Raw genomic sequence first — 23,655 nt, 5'->3', positions numbered from 1 at the left:
CTATAGTCAGGGAATGTCCGTTTTCTTTATTCTATATTCCCAGCACCCAAAATAGTGCCTGTGCATAGTAAGTACTAAACAAATAGTTGTTGAATTAGCCAATTGATGCACATGAACATTTTTCAACATCAATAATGTTATATATAAAATATGGATAATAATTCTTCAAATGACCAACAGAATGATGTTGAGAGAATATACAAAAATGTCTTACAAATGAAATGGCAACCAATAAATGGGAGCTATTGTTATTCTTGCTGAAAGATTATGGCATTTTCAAAATCCAAGGGCTTCTGAGAGAGGGGTCAGATGAGAGAATAAAATCTGACATCATCTCCCAATGTGTTGTAACAAGGGCCACACAAAAAGCTCCAGGTTGACACAGGGCAGCAATTTTCAGATTTTCAACCATGTGGCACAAGAATTTTTAAAACATGCAACACCTAACTACTTGTCAGGGGTACTGACCTCTTTTCCCTTAGATTGTCAAATAAAAAAAAAAAAAAAATGAACAACCAACATGACAACATCTGTCTGGTGTGCATGAGTCAAAATTATGCCTATTTTTCTGTTACATAAGAAAAAAAATATTTTTTGATGTGTCAAAGAATTTTAATAATTAGATTATATGTGCCATGAGATGAAGAAGGCTGAAAATCACTGACAAAGGGTATTCCTGGGACCTGAACTGGGCCCTCAACTAGGTCAAACTTTGGCATACAGATATATTTTATTTAGTCAAATATGCAACAGTTAAAAAGTACTGCCAATGTTAAAATCATTTTCAATAAAAAAGACAAATTAAAGGTGATGTATATAAAGGTGTAATAAACTCAGACTATTAGTGATTCTCAATCTCTGAAAGCATAAGATGTATTTGGTGTACTATTTAGAAATAAAGATTCTAGCATTACCTCACCATATGAATCTAGGTTTGGCCTATGCCCAGAAATTTTAACTTTGATAGACAGCTCCTATCCTCACCCAGGTGGTTCTGAACGAGACAGTTTGTGAACTTCTCTAAGAAACAATTGGAAAAGAAGCCTCGATGAGGAAGGGGAGGAAGAACCACAGGAAGGGCAGGGTTCGGCAATGTGTGGACACAGCACGGCATCATCGGATCCCCAGTTCAGCTGCACTCCAAGACACTTGCTAGTCTGATTTTAAGGTTGAACTAATAAATATGCACTTTATAATATTATTTGAAAAATATTATTTTAAACCAATGGATCTAGACTCAGCAAAGTCTGGGCTCATAAAGGAGAGCCCATAGAGAGAAATGAGTTCTCTTTCCCTCTTTAACCTAGGATATGTCTCACAAATCCTAATTTTCTGTTGTAGAATTCTTTCCTTCTGTGAAGTTGGCCCCCTTCAGTGCAGACCTGGTCACCTAGCCTCCAACCACAGAGGAGTGAAATCTCACCCCATGACTAACAGGACTCCACCTCAAAATTCGGTACCATCCACACAAGGGTAGTCAGTCAGCAGCACAGCACAGAAAAGGAAATCCAATATCTCTAGGAGACTCAAGTGTTGGAGATGCAAAGAGTAAGGGCATAATATAAGTAATACTTGAGAAAAAGGACAAGTGGAGGAGCAGTAGAATCATTTCAATACCCTCACCTCTCCTCCTTGGAGAGGCGGACCTCTGTGGAAAGTTCTGTAGGAGTCCTCCTCCCACTGTGGTGCTTTAATAGGGATGCTGAAGAAGAAGGGGCAGGGCTGTGTGGCAACAGAAGCTTTTTGGGCAGGGAAATGGCCCCTGATAAGATCTTAGCTGAGGAATTCACACAAATGATACCACAACCCACCACTGAAGTGGGTGGGGAGAGAGAAAACCTCCAGGTTACCAGAAAGCATACTTTAACCTCTCTTCAGAAATGTGAGAACACTTTCCTCTATCCCTGTACTGTTCATTATTAGTCTTGTTCTGTATTGGCCTACTGGTCCTCAGTTACTCAATAAATATTGATTGGGTAAAAAAATAAAAATGGTGGAACTAGTTAATATCACTATATCACTCCACCTTTGAGATTGTGTCAAAACAAAGGAAAGCCTAAATGAGCAGTGAATGGTTTGACTAGATCTTTGACTGAGGAAATGGTTCCATCAAGAAGCCACCTCTTTTATCTGCACTTTCCTGTCACTTGGCCCAATGAGATCCCTCTGAAAGTTAGGTTAAGCCCATGTACATACTGTACACTGTCTACACACTGGATTGGCACATCATGGTATCCGGGCCATGTCTTAATTGTGTTGGTGGAACACTATGATGATTAAAAAATTATACACTATGTACCAGACAGAAAGTGGGCAATCAGAGAAGGCTGGTGGCTGAAGATAGGAAACCCAAGCAACTATTCCGTTGATTAAGAAAGAGGGTGTGGGAACATTATAATGAAATGGCATACAACCAAATGCTGTTACACAATTAAATGGATCTTCTAATTGGATAAACATGAAGAACAGGGCTTATCTTTCAAAAGACAGCTTTTGGATCTACTTTAAATCTAAGAAGGTTCTCAGGGACAATATGTGCGCATCTCATTGCTAGCAGATGCAGTTACATACCAAATAAACAAATTAAATTAAAAAATTATTGGACAATAAAGCCTATTATAAATTGGCTTTTTTAGCTGCATCCAAGGAAGGTGTAACAGTCCATTATATTCAATAATTAAAATGCCTTTAAAATGTGTGAGAGACCCACATAGATGCCAATGATAGACAAAACTATTTTTAACTATATTTTATTGATTATGTTGTTACAGTAGTTCCAATTTTTCCCCCATTGCTCCCCTCTGCCCAGTATCCTCATTCCCTTAAGCAATCCCATCCCCCCTTAGTTTATGTCCATGGGTTGTGCATAGCAGTTCTTTGGCTTCACCCTTTCCTATATTATTCTTAACATCACCCTGTCTATTTTGTTCCAACTGATTATGTTTCTTAGTCCCTGCACCATTCCCCCATTTTTCACCCTCCACCCTCCCAGTTGATAACCCTCCAAATGATCCCCATACCTATGATTCTGTTCCTATTCTGGTTTGCTTAGTTGGATTTTGTTTTCATTTTTTAGATTCAGTTGTTGATAGTTGTGAGTTTGTTGTCATTTTAGTGTTCATAGTTTTTATCTTCTTTTTCTTAAGTTAGTCCCTTTGACATTTCATATAATAACGGTTTGGTGATGATGAACTCCTTTAGCTTCACCTTGTCTGTGGAGCACTTCATCTGCCCTTCCATTCCAAATGATAGCTTTGCTGGATAGAGTACTCTTTGTTGTGGGTTGCTTTTCATCACATTGAATACTACTTGCCAGTCCCTTCCTGCCCGCAAAGTGTCCTCTGAGAAATCAGCTGATAGTCCTATAGGCACTCCCCTGTAGACAACTCTCTGCCTCTCTCTTGCTGCCCCAGGACTCTCTCTTTATCTTTCACCTCTGGCATCTCAGTCATGATGTGTCATGGTGTGGTCCCCTCTGGGTCCAGCTCGCCGAGGACCCTCCATGCTTCCTGGACCTGTACATCGATCTCCTTCGCAAAATTTGGGAAGTTTTCCTCATTTTTTTCAAGACTTGCTTCCTCATTCTGCACTGGTTGACCGTTTTTTTATTCCTTATGTTCCAAATCATTGATTTGAACCCCAGTTTCCTTCCCTTCACCATTGGTTTTATGTGGATTTTCCTACGTTTCACTTAGCATAGCTTTCACTTCTTACCTTATGCGTTTGCCATACTCAAGCATTTCTGTCAAGCCTGTGAGCATCTTTATCACCAGTTTTGAATTCTGCATCTGTTAGGTTGCATATCTCCTCATCTTTTAGGTTGGCTATCTCCTCATCACTTAGTTCTCCCACTGGAACCTTGATCCGTTCCCCCTTTTGGGCCATACTTCTCTGTCTCCTCATTCTGACAGGCTCCTGTGTTTGTTTGCCTCCACGTCCCAGGTAGAGCTGTCGCTCCTGTTATGTTGTAAGGGGCGGAGCCTTAGGGATTCATCAGTACAGGGCAACCTGTTTCACCACCTTGTGGCGCTGTATGTGGGGGAGGGGTCCTAGAGAGAACAATGCCGCCTGCTCAGCACTTGCCCCTTTTCCATGCACCTCTCCCACTTCTGCACCAGACTGGCTCCCCTCTAGTTGCTGCCTTGGACATCATTCCCAGAGTGGGTTGGTCAGCGGACGTTCTAGGACCATGGGGACCCTTTAAACAAGCGGACTCTGCTGAGAGACCGGCAGTTTCTGCCTCCTCCCCAGCCCCCACTGGTCTTCACAGTCAGAAGCAATAATTTTCCCCAGTGCTTGGACCATAGGCTGCAAGGTCCAGTGAGGAGCTGGGAATGCTCCCCAGGTGTCCCTCCTGACTTTTTTAAATGTGTGACTGCACTTTCTGCTGGCCTGCTGCTGCCGCTGCTGCTGTCACCACCACACAGCGTCCTCTCTGCCCTGGCTCCTCCCCCCCTACCTGTTCTGGATGAGTATTTCTTCTTTATATCTTTGTTTGCTGGACTTCCATGCAGTTTGATTTTCTGGAACTTCTGGTTGTTTCTAGTTGTGAGGTAGTTGTCTTCCTTCTTAATTGTGGAGGGAGACGCAGCGTGTCTGTCTATGCCTCCATCTTGGCCAGAAGTCCTGACAAAACTATTTTTAAAAATCTGCAATAGTGGTCAAATATTAGATACCCATGGTCTATTAAAACTATCTTCTCTTTTGTTCAAAATAATTGAGATAATTTCATCCAATCTACTGTGGTTCTCATATTTTCTATAAAGCCATTTGTGGGTAATCTCTCCTCCCTACCAGTTTTCTAGATAAAGAAGTATCGCATCTGTATCATCTCATTCCACCATCCTGAGCTTTCTCCCTTTGTATCTACAATTGCTCTCTCCAGTGACTCTCTCCATTGATCTATGCTCCAATATCTCTGATCTGAGTTTAACAAAATAAGTAATCATACAAGCAAACAATGATGTTCTTTGTTTGTCATTAATGTTTCTCCTATTACACTTCTATTTCTCTCCATCCATCTCAGACAATCTTCTGATTCATGCATTAAGTACTCATTATGCACCAGACATTGAGCCAGGCTTCATAGATACATAAAATAATAACACATGGTTCCTTATTAGAGTCCCAACTATCTGCATGAACAACAACAAAAAAATATGTGCAGGATATAGTGCAGTGAGGACCAAAGAAGGGTATGGCTCCCTTTCCTACATGCATCCTTTACTTCACCATCCACTCTGTTCTTTCAGCATCTTTTCCTTCTTTATATTTAGCTGTTGTCCCTGCAGCTTCCTAAAAAAAGCACTCTTTAAATATAATTAATGACAACTTCTTAGCAAAGTCCAAGGCATTTTCTCATTATTCATCCTCCATGACCTCAGAAAAATTTGACATAATTGCAACAACATTCTAAAGTCTACTTGATCACTCACTGTCTCATTTGCAACACACTCCCAGGAATTTCAGAACTCGGTATTCTTGGCTCTCTGGTCACATTTCAGGGTATGTCTTCCCTACCTATTTTATTTCTGTTCCACCTTCCCATCCTTTTCGGCCTTTCTTCCAAAAACTAAACCTACATTACTCTACTCTTCTCTATCTCTTTATTGGTGAATACTCAAAGAAAGCTCTGTCTCTGAAAGCTTCATTTATTAACACCAAAGGCTTCCAAATTTCTCTGATTCCCCAAAGTTCCACTTCCATAGCTTTAACCATCTGCTAGGCAGTTCCCCTTACTCATCAATGTTTAAAATCAAGTAAGTCCTTTCTTACCATCTCTGTCATCTCTTAAGATGTACCAATTAAGTTGTCCTGGGCCAAAAATTTAGAATAAATGTTCACTCTTCCCTTTCCTTCAACAAGTGGCAAATCTTTTATTCTTTTTTTGAAATGCCTCTAACATCTAGTTTCTTATTTCTATTCCCTTTGCCACTACCCCAGTCCTAGACTTCCAAAGTATTTTGTTGTTTTTTCTTTGCAATATTATAGTAACACCCAAGCAATGTCTGAGTCTAGCCTTTCTCTGATTTAGTCAGCTTCTCATGAAGTTGTCAAATTAATCTTTCTAAAATATCACTTAACTGGATAGAAACCAACAACCTAACTTCTTCTTTCCTTCCTTCCTTCTTTCCTTCCTCCTTTCCTTCATTCCCTTCTTTCTGATTTTCCTTTAATCTTGTTTTCTATAATAGCCTGGTTCCTGAACTTTTCCCAGTCTGGTCCCTTCCCATCATCTTACCATATTTATAACTATGTTTGAATATGAAACTTCTCATAAAATCAGGGCTTCTCTATCCATCCTCCAAATATCAATGTTATTCTTATCTCTTTCATTTAAAAATCAGGTTGCTTAAACCTGAAACGTATACCCCATTATACTTCACAAATTTTTAATCAGTGCTCAGCTTAAACATCACATCCTCTGTGCTAATTTCAGTTGCATGTCTTTCTTTCCCACCAACCTAGATATCAGACTGCCCTATATATTTGGCTCCCTATTAAATACTTAACACCTATTCACTGAGTGCCTACAGAATGTCAGTCATCATAAGACATCATTTAGCATAGGATAAATATATATATCCACAACATCTTAATACAGAATATCAAGTTGTTTCTCCTATATAATTATCTTACATAAATATTGATTCGTTTCTAAGTATGTTACAAGCACATAAACCTTGAACAATGACTGACAGCTATCAGTTCCCTAATGTGAAATATTAGTTGACAAACATGGATTGGTAAGTCATATAAATGTGGTTGATGGGCAAGAAGTGGATTAGCCATTTCCTATTAAATTGCCTGCAAAATGGAATCACTGAGGGATCTTTAAAAACCTTGATGGCTGGGCCCCACCCCAGAGTTTCTGACTTAAATGATACAAGTGAGGCTTGGATATGAAGCAGTTCAATTTCTTCCCAGGTGAGTCTAATATTCACTAAAGTTTTAGAACCTCTCATGTAGTCCTTAGTTTAGAAAGATTTTCAACCCAGGAGTAGCTTGCTGGGAAACATTAAAAGTGTTTTGGCAGTCTCTATCCCAAGCTTTCCTTGACCTGGAGCGTCAGCATTAAGACTTGATAGAAATAATTCCCTTTGCATTCCTCATTAGGAGCTTTTCTATGTATGGTTCACTGGCTGCACAACTATCCAATAATAGTTTCCTGAGGCCATTTGCAACTACCATGAAATCTAAGCCACACTAAACTGTTCAGTCCCTTCTGGGAGACTTCTGGATGCTGATTCAGTCTCCAGTATTCTGGTTGGAAGGGCCCTGATTGCTCATCAATTAGGAAGAAGCATTATTGCCATATGGAATACAGATTAATTTACTAAGTTATAATTTATTCATCTATTCTGATATATATACATTATATATAGAATATATAGAATATATGTTTTTTAGTCTTGTAACCTTATTATATAAAACAATCAAGTGAAGCAACCACAACAATTATTGTCTGTATTTGAAAAACAGAGACACTGAGGCTGAAAATGATTAAGTAATTTAGTTTAGATTATATAGTTGCTGGCAAGAGTCAGATCAGAAGTCATATACATATCTTTATAAAGCATCCAGTACTTTGCTGACTTCACATATCTCTCCTATCACCTGTCATGTGCTAGAGAAGCATGCCAGCTGCTTTAGAAGTAGAAATAAATACCTATATATACACATCATTGTTCCTATAATGATGAAGTTTAAACTAAATTAGGAAGATAATCTATGTATATGCAATTAATTCAGCTATGATGAAACAGACACACACACCCCTGACCAAATTGTCCATCTTTACCCAAACCTAAAATATCATAGTTTTAATTTTTGAATACAATGATTTCTCTTCTTTATTTATTTTTAAATGTTACTTGTAACTTGCTTTTAACATAAATGTTATCATAAGCCTACTCAAATATGTTTTCTGCATGATATAAATTAAAAGTACAAGAAAATCTTGTAGTATAATATTCTAGGGTAAAAATATTGTCATTACTCATAATGAGCACTTTAAAAAATCTGGCATGCTGTCTAGGTTTAAAAGAGAAAATATATATTTTTTAAATTATAAAGTATTTCAAACAATGTTAAAGTTAACCATTTGAGATATAATATGACATAGTTTGATCATTTCATATATGATCTTGTCACATTACAGTAATTATAACCATAATTTTTGTTGTGAAACTTAAAAAAGCAACAAAAAACATTAAAACATTAAAAATTTGAAAATGTCCCTGGCTGGTGTGACTCAGTTGGAGCATCATCCCATAACCAAAAGGTTGCAAGTTTGATCCTTGCTGCAAGCACTTTTATGGGAGGCAAGCAATCGATGCTTTTCTCTCACATTGATGTTTTTCTTTCTCCTTTCCTCTCATGCTAAAAGCAATGAAAAAGTGTCCTTGGATGAGGATTTTTTAAAATGTGAAAATGGAAATGAATAATATTAAAACATGTGGCATCTGCTCACACTGAATTTTTTTAAGAGGCATACTTTTGATCATTTGATTTAAAAAAACAAAAACAATTAAAAAGCAAAAATACCCTTCTAATAGATTCAGTTTCTACTCTACATATTATCAAATAAGAATGTAAGCATGCTAAAGCCACTTTAAAAGAGGAAATGGTTTCTAAATGAGAGTTTTTCCATAATTACTAAGTATCATCTTACATATTAGAAAGAAAATTTCTATGATAGAAGGGAAGATACTGTTTTTTATAATTGCCAATAATCAAATACTCCTGTCCTATGCCTCATTTGCTCCTCTCATGGTCCATATTCTCACCAGCTCTCTGAAAATCAACTCATGCTCTCACTTATAAATAAACCCTGGGTAATGAACAAACAGAAAAATTGGGCAAAAACACACATGTAAGGAGATTACACAGTAATGAGCTGAGAAGGGGAAGAAAGCAGATAAGAGAATCTATGGACACAGAATTGGAATAAAAACCTGAGGACTCTTCTTGTGGAAGAGAGGCATCCTCCACACATGACAGGCCACTGAAGGGTGTGGGAGATATTTAAGAGAGAGACACAGGAGAAAGGAATTTTTCCAGGAAACTGTTTGTCATTTTTTGCAATATAGTAATGTCGCCTTGAACTGGACACTGTTCGGAGAAAGAGACATGAGGCAGTTGGATGTTCTACAGGTGACTAATGGGCATCATTTCTGATGCACAACTTTTCTGTAACAAGAAATGAATGCAAGTAATACAGGGGAAGTTAAAAATATTCTCCAGAAGAGTCACCACTGTAAGCTGTCCTAAATTCACATCTTTAAAAGTTCTCACTCTAATATTACTAGGACAGTCTAGCCAAAAACTGTTGAAAACACCATTTCATATAAACATCAAGAAAACAAAATATTAATTTCTACAAAAGGTATCAAAACTAACTTCTTGCACACAAAAAGGGAAAGCTGAGATTGTTGAAGAAACTAAAAGGGAAAATATATCCTTATAAAATACAAATTCTTTGAGAAAGTAGCCTAGGGACCAGTAGATCAAAACCCTCTCCACTGGGAACATTCTGCTATCTTGAGTGTGGTGATGATTTTACGCTGTATACATTTGTCAAAGCTTATCAAATTGCATGCTTTAAATGTGTGCAATTAATGATATGTCAGTCAACCTAAAAAAGAAAAAAGAAAAGAAAGAAGAAAAAGAAATTATCCAGGCTAGATACACGGAAATAAGTGTCTATCTATAATTCAGAAAGAAAACCACTTTTCAATAACACCTAAAAATGTGTAAGGTTACACATTGCTAAGACACATACACAAATATACTCCATCCACATTGGATAAAATATGTAAATTTTAACATTAGAAATTAAAGTAACATTTACATTAGTATAATGTAAACAAAATGAACTTTCAGGGGGATAAAGTGGTCGCCTGCAGAAGGTGGTTGTTGGTGTGGAAGGAGGGCTGGTATTTCCAGGGACTAAATATTCAGTTGGTAGGTTTACAAGAGGAAAGAAAAGAGAACTTTCATTCATCTATAGCTTTATTCACTCTCAAGAAAAATTTGTTAGAAACAAGATGGTGGAGGATTAAGTGGAAGCTACACTAACCTCCTCCCAGAACTAGTCTGGATTTACAACTTAATTTTGGAGAAATCATATGGAATAACCAACTGAACACTAGCTGGAGAGAAGTCTTATAACCACGGAGAGACAGAAAAGGCCACTACATCACAACGTGACTAGTAGGGAGTGAGGAGATGCGGAAGGGCTGGCTGGGCTCCCATGGGTGGCAGCTGAAGGGACTGAAAAACAGCTCAGCAGCTGGGGGTTCCCCCTGAGAAGGGCAGGATCTAACCCCCCAGCTGGGCTTCCCAGCCTATAGCAACAGAATGGAAAGTAAAATAGTATCCAGCTGAGAAAAGCAAAAAGCCACAGGGTTTCTTGCTAGCTGGAGAGAAACAGCCGGAGAAAAAGAGCTTTTAAGCAGATCACATACAAAAATATTTTGCCCCCACTTACCCTGGGGTCAAGCAGAGGGAAGGCAGAGAGGACTGGAGACGCTTGGGGAGAGTTTGGTGTGGTGGCTTTGAGGGGAAAACTGGGGAGGCAGCCAACTGGGTCCCAGTGCTAACTCATCCCCACACTGCAGGAAGACCATCACCCTCCAACTGGCATCAGCCTGAGGGGAAGCAAAAGCCCTGCCTACAGGAATTAAGCTGCGACACCCACGGTCCTTAAGCCTGACGGCTAATCACAGATTGAGTAGATTAACAACTAAAGAAGACAGACAATGGCAGTAGATCCCTGGAAGTCTCCAACAGGCTGCCTAGGGCCAGACTGGTACATGATGTGACACCACCAGGAGCAGATCCAGGAAGTGCAGATCATTCTAAGAAGCACCAACAAACAATAGGAATCACAAAAATGGGGAGACAGAGAAACAACCCCCTGTCAAAAGGAAAGGTAGAATCCCCAGAAAGAGTGCTAAATGAAATAGAGGGGAGGCAACTATCAAATATGGAATTGAAAGCATGGATTACGGAGAAGCTCAATGAGCTCAGCGGAAACTACAAGGAACTCCAGAAAAACTACAAGGAACTTACTGAGAATTACACCAGCATGAAAAAGGACATAGAAGCTATCAATAAGAGCCAGGAGGAAATGAAGAATATGATCTCTGAATTGAAGAACACAGTAGAAGGAATTAAAAGCAGGCTAGAGGAAGCAGAAGATTGGATCAGCAAGCTGGAAGACAATGTAGACAAAAACTCCCAGACAGTGCAACAAAATGAAAAAAGATTGAACAAGACTGAAGAGGCTCTAAGACAACTGCAGAATAACATGAAACGTAATAATATCCATATCATAGGAATTCCTGAAGGAGAAGAAGAAGAGCAAGGGATAGAAAACCTCTTTGAAAAACTAATGACAGAAAACTTTCCTAACATGAGGAGAGAAAGAGTCATGCAAGTCCAGGAAGCACAGAGAGTTCCAATGAAGATGAACCCAAACAGGCCCACCTAAAGACACATAATAATTAAAATGCCAACATTCAAAGACAAAGAGAGAATCCTAAAAGCAGCAAGAGAGAAACAACTAATAACATACAAGGGAACTCCAATAAGGCTTTCATCAGATTTCTCAGCAGAAACACTACAAGCCAGAAGGGAATGGCAAAAAATATTCCAAGCAATAAAAAACAAAGGCCTACAACCAAGAATACTCTACCCAGCAAGGCTCTCATTCAAAATGGAAAGTGAAATCAGGAGTTTCCAAGACAAAAGAAGGCTAAAAGAATACATCTCCACCAAACCAGCATTGCAAGAGATGCTAAAGGGTCTGCTTTAAGAAGATGAAGAAACAGAGAGAGACAGAGAGGAACATGAGTACAAAGGGGGAAAATGACAATGAATAAGTACTGAGAGAAAGAAGGAACTTCTACCATTTGCAACAACATGATTGGAACTAGAGAGAATTATGCTTAGTGAAATAAGCCAGGCAACGAAAAAAAAAATGCCTTATGCTATCACCTATTACAGGAAACTAATGAACAACACAAACAAATGAGCAAAATTGAACCAGAGGTATGTAAACAAGGAATAAACTAACAGTAACAAAGGGGGAGGTGGGAGGGAGAGAAGGGGGTAAGAAGGGGAAGGGTCTAGTCAAAGAACATGTGTAAATGACCCATGGACATGGACAACTGGTTGGGGACTGAATGTGGGAGAAGGGGGAGCACAGTGCAATGAAGCAAGAGGGGGAAAAAAAGTGGGACAACTGTAATGGAAAAACAAACAAAAAAATTTTTTAGTGGGGGAAAAAATAAAAATATAAAGAATGAAAATGCAAGTTCAGTGAATATTGGAAGGACAAGGATTTTCCTTCACACTGTATATTTTTCTCCCTATGTGATCCCTCCATAGTTTCACATTTTAAAGAAGTAAGTAATGACATAAGTTTCTTTGCATAAAACTAATAGGATCAGTTGTTAATAGAGGTTTGTTTTTTTTAACTAAGACTTTGACTGGAATGTCATGCCTAAAGGAGACATGCTTGGGCTCTGGTTGTTATCAAAAAGCCCTGACGAACTGGGATTGACTTTCAAAGGTAAAAAAAGTCCACGAGATAAAAGGCCTGGTACCTTGGATGGATGTGCGGTCCATGGCAATCTTTCCAGGGAAGGAATGAAGGTTGTTTACCTGAAAGATGGCTAGATGGGACCTTAAGGCACAATGGAAAACCAAAAGGACTTGGAAAAGACAGGTGTTTACAGGCAAGGCTAAATGCCAGGTATGCGGTTCTGCTTCTGTGCCTTGAAGGGCAGACTGAAAGTCACCCTAAATGTTCCTTGCGTAAGTTCCAGCAAAGCAGAACTAAAGATCATAAGTGATCATTTTCTGCTCTTGTTGTGTTTATGCAAATGAACAGGATAAATTAAAAATGGACTTAATGCAGTCCCTTTAATGACAAGGAGGGTAATTTTAGGGAGAGAAGTCGCGATTCGAGGAAAATCACAATGCTCAGTGGTAGACTATAAAGTAGTGCAGCTAACCATCTTTAAAGTTTCTTTTCATTTAAAATATGTTTTCATTTGAAAGTTAAACTATGTCTGTGGCATTATCAAAGATGTTTAATTTACAGGCAAGAAGAATGTCAAATGCCTTGCAACTGGATGTCTTTCCGATAAGACAGTCCTACAGATTTAGAGACTTGTATGTGGGTTATGTTACATAAATTAACATGTGTTTTCTGTTTTCAAAGGGCATAAGCCTACGATCTCATTACCTGAGTGATTGTCTGTACATACAGGCCTCACTTATCCTGTCTGCATAACTGCCTCAATGGTTTGGCTGAACTAAGTGGCTGGGTTGGTGAAGAATGGGGTGGTCTGTGGGCTTCACTTCAAAACTGGTTTCTCTTTTCTGTCTTAATGGCTGGGACAGAAAGAGCCCAGAGGCTTGAGAGGGGGTAAACCTAAAATATTTCCCTCAGCCCAAACTAAGTATAATGGACAAAAAGGTTTTGGACAGGTGAGATGGGCCTGGCACACCTTCCTCCAAAGAAGCCCTTCTTTTCCCTAATGTGGGACATTGAAAAATTAATACCTGTTCTTTATCATCTAGTGATTATGGATTGAATGATGTCCTTTAACCCTGTTGCCAAATCTGTTGCCTCCAGAATACAACAAGGATGCCAGCCTGTTAAATCAAGCATGCCGTTGTCTGGGGACAGCCAACCAAACTGGAGTCTGCACGATCCTTCCCCATGTGGGAAGGCCACCCTCCCCTCCACATCCACACTCTTATTAGGAATTTCTGGATCCAAGGGTAGGTAGGACAACTACCATGTCCAGCTTGAAGCAGCTAGAGGAGCTCAAGACCTTCGCCCATTGTCCTTTATAAGATTATAAAGGGTCTGAAGTCTGAGAGGGAGGGATTGTTATTTTTTATTGTTAAAATAATTAATTAATTATTTAGAAAAAAAGAAGAAGAAGAATATATGAAAGGGTGAGGCAGGAGAGCTTGTATGTATGACCCATGGGCATGGACTTGGGGGGTGTTGTTGGGGGCGGGGGGTGCTGGGCGGAGGGGGGTGCTCGGCGGAGGGGTGCAAAGGGGAAAGAATTGGAACTATTGTAACGATATAATCAATAAAATATACTTTAAAAAAAGAATAATTTTTTGAAGTTTTGTGAGTATTAAGCATTGCAAATCATTGATCAGCAGAAGACATATGGTATGGTCTGTATCTTTACTGATTTACACTTTGGCAAGAAAGAAAGTTATCAATCCAGTCAGCCCATGAATATTAAACTATCCTGTGCAGAGTGACAATGAAAATAGCCGCATCAGGAAGGGTTTTGGTGGGAAGGTGTCATTTGAGCTGGGATATGCAGAAGGAGTCATCCTTAACTATGTGAAAGGCAATGGCATGCATCAAGGCCCTGCCGTGGCTAAAACATGGTTCTTATGAATAACTGAAACAGGAATTCATCCATTTCAGAGATATTTAGGAGTTAAAATCTATGGGACTTTATAATAGATTAGATTTGGAAGAAGAGAGAAATGACAAGAATAATATACCCAGATTTCTGCAATGCGCAACTGGATACATATGTGTGTCATTCTGAGGTAAAAAAAAAATGCAGAATGGAGGCCAGGCGGTGAAGAAGATTCTATTTTAATTTCATGGTGCCTTAGAACTTTCAGCTAAAGATTCCAAATAGACAAATGCTTTGAGAATGTAGCCTAGGGATCAGTGGTTGCCAGGGGCTGGGGGAGAAGGGAGTGGGGAATTTTGCTTAATAGGGATAGAGTTTCAGTTCCCCAAGATTAAAAAGGTCACACAACAATGAGAATATATTTTACACTACTGCAGTGGACCCTAAAGAACAGGTGAATGGTACATTTTATTTTTTATATATTTTAAAACAAAATCTTTAAACATGGTAAGTAAATAATATTTTAGCTAACTAGTTAGCTATATAATTTATCAATAACCAGAGAGCTAGATTTTGGAAGAAAGCTGTGACCTGAAAATATCCACTTGGGAACCATACAAAGCAACAATAATTTATTACATGACTTTATTCTTTTCCTCCCTTCATCCCTAAAATCCCAGTGTTTGTTCACTCTAACAGTATGAGGTCTTCTCATCCTGTTCTCAAGGGTCTGTTTTCATCTACTGAGAGAAAACAACTTGAAGACTTTGAAGTAACATCAGCCCTGGAGTGTAGCTGTGTTATACTGCCACAATAAAAAACACCTCTATTTGTCTAAGTACCTAATTCTAGCAAATATTTTAAAAAGACAAGTGCAGATACAGAGGGAAAGAAACAAAATGACTTCTTTGACGAAATATGCATTGATTCTAGAGAGAAATCCACTGTTTACACATTCATACATATCCCTCTTGAACAATATTACTCTGCCTACCTTGCTTGCGCACATCTTCCACAGCAGCAATCAATTCTTCTTTGAGATCTTGACTCTCCTTAGCAATCTGTTCCCCCTTTTCCAGGAAGTTCTGAGTGGCTTGCTCCACAGACGCAGCTAGTACATGGGCTTTCTTTGATCTCCCTTTCTTTTTACCAGATGGGCCTTTGTTGCTTGTGTTAACAAGAGTTGTCACCTTAAATATAAAAGAAAAACTGTAAGACAACCCTGCAAAACTGTCCAGAAATAACATATTATCACCTCATAATGTTTAAATACCCTTTATTAGATCATGAATGCACATCACATAGCTTCACCTAAAGGAAAATATGTAATTATATGAATAAAGACATAAAGTTATTTATATAAGGCAGAAAAGTAAAAGTACAGTGTACGAATAAGTAGAAAGAGCAGAGGTGTCAGTAGCTCAAAGTTTCCAGTTCCCTGGAAGTTGTGTGTTCACAGATTGACAAATACAGTGTTTGTTGGACTACCGCTTCAGGGAGGAAAGGACACAAAACAAAATGTGGAATTGTCTCTGAGCCCTGAGTTGGGAGAACCAATACCTAGTTCTGGGCCAAGAGTCAGGGCAGAGGTGAACGAGCAGTTAATAAACACTGGACTGTTAATGCCCATAAGTTATCAGTCACCTACAAGGATTTATGAAGATTATATCTGATTTCACCTTTTAAAAACAAAATGGTAAATTTAATCTGAGGGGATTGAATGATGCAATCTTTACATTTTGTGAACCAGCTAAAGTTTTCAGAATTGAAATAAGATTAGCATTATCACTCCTCTTCTAAGTATCATAATTTCAATACATATCTCATCTGTCAAACTTCTTTTAGCACTATATTTAGAGCTGTTTAATTGCCGAACAAAGCTTTACATATCTTTTAAAGAACTTGTTATCTCCTCTGGAATTCTGGACCTCTCTTTTCTGCCAATGACAAGTTTGGGAGGGAAATGAATGCAATAGTTCCACATTCCGTTCAGCAAAAGTTGCTGTTCATTGTTACCCCTGCATTTTTTTTAGCAGTTCATAAGTATGTGGGCACTGTGGTTTATCTATATTGATATTTGTTCTGCTTAGCTGATAGATTTTATTGGAGGTTATCAAGAAAGGTAGTACAGAGAAAAGTTCCAAATGCTATAGTTTCTGCTGTTTATTCCAAATCTGAGAGCAAGCCAAGTGATTATTAGTCAAAGTCACAATTAATGTTCAATCAATTTATGGGGCACAAGATCACACCAGAAGAGAAAACATATTATTTTGATTGTTAATTAGATGCAGTGAATTAAGAGGCTCTATAAGGACATTTAAATACAAACACTACACACAATAAAAGAAATGTAAAGTCATTGAGAATAAGACTGTCAGATAATAGTAATTAGCTGTAAAATGTGTATGCAGTCAGTATGTAACACAGTATAGAATTTTCAATTCTACTCACAAAGAGGTAACCATCAGAAAAAAGGCAGCCTGTCACAAAAGTTACTTTTCAAGGGTGCGAGTGTTCTCAGTAGTGAGGATTTACTCTAACACATAAATACAGCACTTTCCAGGAGCCTCAGGTACCCCAAACTGCCAGTACCTGGAAACATAAGCTCTCTAAGGAACACAGCAAACAGGTGGGCAAAGGAGGGGAAGGAATGGGAACCTCTGGAGTAGTGTCAACAAAAGCATTTTTTAAAAGATATTTTAACTTTATTTTTTACTTTATTGAATATATTTGACATGTAACATAGTATAAATTTAAGATACATGATGTGTTAATTTGATATATATAGTGATATGATTGCTGTTGTAGCAATGTTCAGCACCTCTATCACATTCCATAATAACAGTACACACTGTTGTCTATATTCATCATACCATGCATTAGATCTCTGCTTTTTTGCTCGGCTCTTTATTAAAGGGAAATGTACCTATTCCCACTGATATATGATTTATTCTCATTTTGTACATCATTCTGAGAGGTTTTGTAATTCAATTTTTTAGTCTTCTCTAATTAGAAAAAAAAATGGTGGAGGGAACTGTTAACTTTAGGCATATTGACAGTTTGTGGGAGTAGGAGCTGATAGCAGATCTACCAAAATAGCTAAATGACTATACCATTGGTTCATTTTTGTAAAAACAAACACATTTAAATTCTTCTTTTATCTCACAGTACAATCACTGTTTTCAGTAATGCTCATAATAACAAGTCAGTAAGAAGTATCAGTTATATGGAAAAAAAAATAAACATGAAACATTACCAGGCAGTTCCTAAGAAAAATGTGATTACTTTCAAATGAAGCAGATCAATTCAATCTTCTTTTAGTAAAAGGTTTCATTTACTCATGAGTGAAAGAATATGAAGGATAAGAAAAAAGAAAAAAAAGGATAATGATGGGGTTCCATAAATGTTCATGTCTTAATCAGTTTAGGATAAAGAAATAATGTCAGCTCTCATCATTCAGTGTTTTTTTGGGAGACAAAGTCAACAAATTGCGATTCTCCCTGCCCCCCACTTCCAATCCAAGGTTTGCTTTCCATGGTTTCAGTCAACACATCTAAAAATATTAAATGGGAAATAAAAAATTCATAAATTTTAAATTGCACGTCTTTCTGAGTAACATGATGAAATGTCAGCTGCCCTGTTCTGTCCACCAGGAATGTGAGTCATGCCTTTGTCCAGCGCACCCATGCTGGGTATGCCTCCCACTCCTCTTAGTCACTTAGTAGCCCTCTGGGTTTATCAGATTGATGGCATTGCACTGCTTGGGTTCAAGTACCACTTTACTTTATGCACATTCACATAACTTTTATTACAGTATACACTGTTGTAATTGTACTATTATAGTTATTGGCATTAATCTCTCATTGTGACTAATTTATAAGTTAAACTTTATCATAGTTATATATGCATAGGAAAAACAATATATATATGATTTGGTACTATCCACAATTTTAGGTACCCACTGGAGTCTTGGAACATATCTCTGATGAATAAAGGGGGACTACAGCAGATAACAAAAAAGAAGAAAAGAGAAATATTACAAAGGCAAACACTAAATTATGTCATTACTTATAGAGAATATAATTCTACCAAGAAAATGTAAAAGAATTAAAAGTCAAACTATTAGAACTACTATAAGAATGAAGAGTGAGGTGGCTAGATATTAAATAAATAACAATCTAACAGAACAGCAGTAACCAATGAAAAATTTAGTTTTAAATATCACATAACAGCTATCATTTGTTATTAGGAGAGATAATCATAGCACAAACTATAGATGTTTTATGGATAAAATGATAAAAAATTTAAGGACGAGCATAGAAGATGATTTACATAGTAAAGAGACATGCCAATAAACTCTGGAGATGACAAGTATCTTTATGTAAGGTTAGGTATCCGGACTGTCACTAGGTCTGGAGTAGATGGTCCTGACAGACTTTTAAGTCTCTTTTAAAACATTTTTATTCTGTTGAAATTCCTGGTTGGACGTTATGCTTCCTCCTACACAAACAGGCTCTCCTTCTAATCCCCATGCCAACTTTCAACCAAGGCAAGAGTCATTCAAGATCCACATACTCCTTTTCTCTCTAACAATTTTGGAGCACATCTTTTGTTCAGTAGGGGTAAAAGAAAGCAAGAAGTTCCAGCAACAGACACAAAAAGTAATAGATGAACATTGACATGTAGCAATGGATATGATTTTTTCCAAGCCAATAAGGAGACCAGTCCTACTTGAGAAGAAGGCTGTATATGAAAGATATAGGAAATAAGGGTAAATAGATATGGTAGGAAAAACTTTGAAAGGCTTTTGAATGAGTTTAAATTTTATTAGTCACTGCCAATTTTTATAATAGAAGCATATGTTAAAGTGTCCATTTTCTCTTTCCATTCATTTATCAGCCCACTAAAATTTGCTTTCAACCTCACACCTCCTGGAGCAAGCCCTCTTAAAACTGATATCTCACTAAGGTACTTAATAAGTTGTCAAAAATCAAATTAGTTTTATCTTATTGGACCACTCTGCCACATTTAGTGCTACTGGCTCAATTATCCTTCCTCTTAGAAATATCTTCTGGCTAATTTTCTTAGCAATAATCTTTTCCTTTTCCAAACTCCTGCAGGTTCAAAAATGACATTATCTACCATCAAATTTACTTTTCTCTGTACCCATTTTTAGATTCCTCCCTCATATGCCAGGAAAAGAATGCTGTTACCATTACCCCTATCACTAATCTGATCACACCCTCCAGAACTGTTTGATTAGCTGTGCAACTCCTCTTTTAATCTTAAATACTCCCTTCTCTTTAGGGTCCTCAACCTCAGCATAGAAGGATACTTGATTTCTCTTTAACTCTACTTCAGATATGTCCTCAATGTCTCTGCTTGTCATCAAGGAAGAGAAGAAATCATACAACTCATAGATAAAATAAGTGGTCAAAGGACCTGTGACCATGACATAATGATGGTCTCAGTGAAAAACCTCAGCAATAGTCAGAGGATGGGCACATTACTTTCAGATATGCTGATGGTGTGACCTTAGTATAAAATTGTGAGAACCAAGCTGGTATAGAGTTCTCACCATTTAATGTCATAAGTGTAGACTCTCCATTTCTTCACAATAGCTATAAGACCATGCCCAATACAATTTCATTCTTTTATTTTTTTTGCAATATGTTTTATTATAAAACAATTTATCTATGATCCTTATACCTGATTAGTTCTCTGCTTCCAGGATCTCAATAGACATAAAATTTATTTTTTCAAAACAATAAACAATAATGAGGGCACTGAAGCATTTTGTCTTGGTTTCTCTGTCACATCTGCTCAGAGCCAGCGATGGTATAATTTGTCTAAAACTCACCCATATGGCAATCAACCGAAAGTGCATTCTAGAAATATCATTGTCACTTGGGGCTTGTTAGAAATGTTGAATCTCAAGCACCACTCTAGACCTATTAAAAGAGAATCTGTATTTTAACAAGATTTCTACATAACTCATATGCACAGTAAATCTGAGAAGCTCTGAATTCTAGGACAATGATTATCAGACTTTATCATGCCTAAGAATCACCTAGATGCTTGTTAGAAGACACATTTTCATATCTTACAGTGCTTCTGTTCAGGTAGGTCTGGGCTAGGGCATTTTTTATACATCATATGAAATTATGATATATATGGATTATTGACTTTATAAACAGCAGTTCAGTTAAAGCAAAAGTAAGAGATTGAGAAATTACTTCTAACAAGTAAACCCTTCCTCTTATTTCAGTTACCATGACCTATCATAGATCCTCAAAAACAATTTGTTGATGAATGATCATCTAATTCTTGGCTGGAAGGCCATCTTCTCTGTTAAGCAATTGCAAGTAATTTAGAAAAATGAGAACATACAAATGTAAATGCTGCAAACCAAGCAATTATTTTATCTCCACAAGACCAATGAAAGAGAACAAAGAGCTGAAAATAAAAATAATAACTTGGTCATTGTTTTGCAAGATTCATGCACTTTACAGATGTGAATAGTAAGTTTTTGCAAATTCTACTGTTAGACGTCATTCTGAAGTATTTCATTTGTCACAATTGTTCACCTAATAATACACAGGATTTTGATTACTGTGTAGCCTTTAGAAAGCAGGACTTTAGTGAGTTGAATATTTGAAAAGAAAATGATCAAAATCAAGTTGTTTATTGCAGAAACAACTGAAAATCTTAAACAGATCTGAATTTCTTCTAGTTAATTATTACTATAAAGAAGGCCTATATATGTGTTGCATTTAAGTTATTACTTTTTGCAGAAGTACCTCCAACTCTTGCTACAACACAAGTCTTCTCATTCAGTTGCTTTGGTATACATTTCCCAAATACTTTATCTTAAAGAATATAATACTGAATTCAGAAATTAACCCTGAGTGTCGAGGTATTTTTTAGGCCAAGATAAGTCACCAGTTACACTTATATTAAATTTTTTTCCAGGCTAAACTTTCTGTGGATGTAATTTATGGAGGAAAACAATTAGGCAGTCGAGCATTCATTCGTCCTATTGGTGAAGAGTCAAACTTATTTCCTAGGAAGCATCTCAATATTGTCTGTGAACCAAGATGAAACAAGGTGTCATTCTCTTTAGACACAGGTTTTTCAGATGAACTGAAATTTCCCTTAGAGGATGTTAAATCAACACTTTCTCCATTAGGGCCTGCTGTTTCATATGCAAGTAGCAGCACAGAGGAGTTCCATTTCTCAACCTCCAAAGGGTATGGTCTGTTTTCACTGCCATCCAAAAATGCATCTGGGAGAAACAGCATTTAGTTTGTTTGAATGAAGTTCAGTTTATCTCTCTCTCCACCTATTATAAAATCCCGACCACCCTAAATCAAAGCAGATAAGTAAAGGGAAATGGTATTACACTGGGCACTGGTGCAAGTTTGTACTGCCTTAGTATGCTACCATGTAGCTCAGTGGAGGGATAAAAGAAACTCACTGTGTAAACTCTATGTTTATTGATATGACAGCATTCTTTACATTATACAAAGTAATGTATGTATGATTTCAGTACCAAAAATATTGGAGGTTCTCCTTAGAAACTGGCTTGATTTTATTTTATGAACATTTTATTGAGTAATAAATTAATATTTCCTTTTTACGCTGACATCAAAAAGTTTAACCCACATTTGTGTTCCCTGTTCTAAGGCATTTGATCCATTTATTATTATTACTGTATTTGTCCCAATCTTTCCTCCTTATCAGTACCGATAGTCATCTTATCTTTTTTTTATCACTTTCCTTTGAGGTCTGTTAACCTTCCAGTACTTTATATATCCTCAAATGTCTCCTTAAATCTTTGCTGGAAGACATGGGGCCATATTGTATTCTGTCAACTCTAAGAAAGCCTTTTTTTCCCCATACTATTATACAACAAAAATAAGGATGGATCCTACAACCTATTTCATTTAAGATATTTATTTGATGGTACTTTATATTTTTCTTAGGAGTACTTAAAATATAGATAATTTATGATACCTTAGATTTGATAAAACATGGTAGATCAAACAATAACAAGAAATAAACTTGTTTAAAGGATCTACTAAGAACCCAGGATGTTGATAACTTTCAATATCCACACTCATAAAAATGAAAAATGATGCTCAAATTAAGACACTGAAGTAATGCCAGACATTCTATGAAGGAGCAATTGCTTACAATGAGGGATTTTCAGTGAGTAAGAAGGTGTTTCTGTTTTTAAAAACCCTAAATATTTTAATAGTCAGTGCCCACCTGAGGCAATTCCATGATGTTTTGAATGTCCCTGAAAATTAAAAAATGATAAACTATGTTCATGATTCACTCCTTTATATTTACTGAAGTTAAAATAAAACTATATAATTTTACCTAATACAAGAAACTAATGAACAAAACAAATGAGCAAAATAGAACCAGAGGCAGTTAAATAAGAAACAGATTTACAGTGACCAGGGGAGAGTGGGGTGGTAGGAAAGGGGGAAAAGAAGGGGAAAGGTCTACTCATGGAACATGTATAAATGACCCATGGACATGGACAATAGGGTGGGGATTGACCAAGGAGGGTGTGGGGAAGGGGAGAGCAATGGGGATAAAAATGGGACAACTGTAAGAGAACAATAACAAAAAAGAAAGAAAAAGAAAAGCACAACTGAAAAAAAGAAAAACTAGGCTATTCCAATAAGTCTGAAAGCACAATAAAAATATATATTTGAATCAACATTATGTTAACTAAAGGGTTCAGCTGGCCAAAACTTGCACTCCCCTCAATTTTATCAAGTCTTTTAAATGCAGTCTCTAACAACAGCACTTGCTTTGACATTTTCATTCTTTAAAGTTAATAGACTCTGATCCAGACTGCACACACTCTACAGGGAATAATGGACAGTGTGGGTAACCACTCCTCACGGTTTAAGGAATTGTAGACCCAGCCTGAGCATGATGAGCCGCCAGCGTCCTGGCCGCTCATGTCTCTAAGTCTCAACACAAGGCTGTGTGCAGAACATGACTATCAACCACTCAGAGGGTTGCCATGGGAATTAGATCAAAGAGCACTTATTAAGCTCATTGTGCTTTAGAACTTGCTCTGCTTTCCTTATCAGCAATGTAGTATAAGCTATCTTTAGCAGGGAGTATATGGGACCCTGCACCTGGTCCCAATGTTTTATAGACCTTGACTCTAATCAGTCAGTGTGACTCCCGAATTAGTGTATGTTATCTGTTACTG

At 37.4% G+C, this 23,655-nt stretch overlaps 1 protein-coding gene across 2 annotated transcripts in view; it reads right to left on the bottom strand.

Annotated features, from left to right (window-relative positions):
• CTNNA2 (catenin alpha 2) overlaps positions 1 to 23,655 on the bottom strand; it is a 1,309,400-nt gene that overhangs the window by 1,016,930 nt on the left and 268,815 nt on the right. For both annotated transcript variants that reach the window (XM_090281609.1, XM_090281608.1), the window contains exon 3: positions 15,409 to 15,604. In XM_090281609.1, the coding sequence (XP_090137735.1) occupies positions 15,409 to 15,604 (196 nt within the window). The remainder of the gene's footprint in view (positions 1 to 15,408; positions 15,605 to 23,655) is intronic.

This window comes from Furipterus horrens, unplaced genomic scaffold, assembly GCF_987537825.1.
Source record: "Furipterus horrens unplaced genomic scaffold, mFurHor1.1.pri manual_scaffold_6, whole genome shotgun sequence".
NCBI classification, from domain to species: Eukaryota; Metazoa; Chordata; class Mammalia; order Chiroptera; family Furipteridae; genus Furipterus; species Furipterus horrens.
This window is presented reverse-complemented; position numbering and strand designations above follow the sequence as displayed.